The 1,760-nt window shown below is 60.9% G+C and overlaps 1 protein-coding gene across 1 annotated transcript; it reads right to left on the bottom strand.

Moving 5' to 3' along the window:
• Window positions 1-1,064: 1,064 nt before the first annotated feature.
• On the bottom strand, window positions 1,065-1,757 carry AURANDRAFT_12440 (hypothetical protein; the record flags this gene model as incomplete). The annotated part of the gene is made up of 1 exon (XM_009037974.1): window positions 1,065-1,757. A coding segment is annotated over one exon (693 nt), but the record flags the coding sequence as incomplete, so codon positions are not given.
• Window positions 1,758-1,760: the final 3 nt, after the last annotated feature.

Below are 1,760 nucleotides of genomic sequence, written 5' to 3'. Positions count from 1 at the left end.
CTGGTGCCCGACGCGGGCCTCCGAGTCGGCGGGCGGAGGAGCCTCTCATACTCATCCGGGCGCCTGCTTGGACTTGCTTGGTTGGTTCTCAGGCCTCGACCTCGGCCTCGTCGTCGCCGCCGATGGTCGGCATGGACGACCGGCGGTGCTGGCGCGCGGCGACGACGCGCTTGCGGACGAGGAAGAGGAGGGCCGCGAGGAGGAGGACGGCCGCGATGACGACGGGGATGATGATCGCGAGAGAGGCGGACGTGCCGCCGTTGTTGTTCGAGGCACACTTGGGGACGTCGCAGAAGTCCCAGCGGTCCGTTCCGCCGGCGCCGCTCTAAAAAACCTTACGGTTATTTCAAATTTACTCATCACCAGAAACATAACTGCGAAAGAATTAAAGTCGCAACGGTGTGATGAACAATTTTATTTCAGGTTTTTTTATGATAAAAAACCTTATTTCAAATTTACTCGTAATAATTATTTGAAATGTATAGCACCATGAGCGTGAGAATAATGACCCCAAAACTTTTTTTCATACATTTTTGTCATTAATTTTCCATCGAACTTCAACAAAATCGTTCTAGGGAACGCGAAAACACCCTTAGGATTTTACACTATAATCCTCCTTACCTCTCGCCGGAGGTCCGAGGTCGAGCGTTGCGGTGGACCTCGCCGGCGCTCCCCAACAAACAATGAGCAGCCAATATCCTAACTAGGATTACACGCTCCCCAACAAACAATGAGCAGCCAATATCCTAGCTAGGATTACATCGCCGAGAAGGCCGTCCGCCTGATGGAAAACTCATGTGGAAAAGGACTCCACCGCCTTTGGCTTCTCCACGAACCCGGCCCGGATGTTTCGAGTAGACCTTCAGGCGCCGATCGGGAGAACAGTTTAAAGGCCACCGGGTCGGGACCAACGGTGGTTCAAGTTCGCCGCGAGGGGGGACTGAGCGGCGTCCCGCCTCGGGGCGCGAGGCGACGACGGGGGGCGCGGTCGGGTTGGTCGCGCCTCACTTGGGCCCGTCGCCGGGCCCGAAGTCCTCGGGGCGCCGCTTGGGCTGGAGCTTGCCCTTCTCCTTGAGCGAGTCGTAGATCTCGAGCGCGTTGAGGATCGCCTGGTCCATGTTGAAGTACTTGTAGGACGCGAGGCGGCCGACGAAGCAGACCGTGTCCTCCTTCTCGGCGAGGGCGCGGTAGCGCTCGTAGAGCGCCCGGTTCTCCGGGTTGGGCACGGGGTAGTAGGGGTCGCCCTCGGCCGACGAGTACTCGCGCGCGATGCGCGTGCCCTTGACGAGGCCGCGCTTCACGGCCAGCGGCTGGTTCGGCACGTGCTTGTACTCGACGATGCGCGTGAAGGGCACGTCCGCCGACGGGTGGTTGACGACGAAGGCCTCCTGGAAGAAGCCGTCCTCCGGGTCGTCGACGTACTCCTCCTCGAAGCGGAGCGACCGGTACTCGAGCTTCGGCAGGCCCTGGGCGGCGAAGTAGGAGTCGATGGGCCCCGTGTAGACGAGCGTGCCGAACTGGGGCAGCAGGCCCTTGGCCCGCGCGTCGAAGAAGTCGACGTTGAGCTTCACGGTCACGCGCGGGTCCCGCAGCAGCATGTTCTCGAAGATGCGCGTGTAGCCCCGCACGGGCAGCGCCTGCCAGGCGTCCCCGAAGTAGCGGTCGTCCGTCGACGTGCGGCAGGGCAGGCGCATGAGCACGGACGCGTCGAGCTCCGCCGGGTACTTGTCCCACTGCTTCTTCGTGTAGTGCTGAAGATG

The sequence above is a fragment of the Aureococcus anophagefferens genome (assembly GCF_000186865.1).
Source record: "Aureococcus anophagefferens unplaced genomic scaffold AURANscaffold_7, whole genome shotgun sequence".
NCBI lineage: Eukaryota > Pelagophyceae > Pelagomonadales > Pelagomonadaceae > Aureococcus > Aureococcus anophagefferens.
This window is presented reverse-complemented; position numbering and strand designations above follow the sequence as displayed.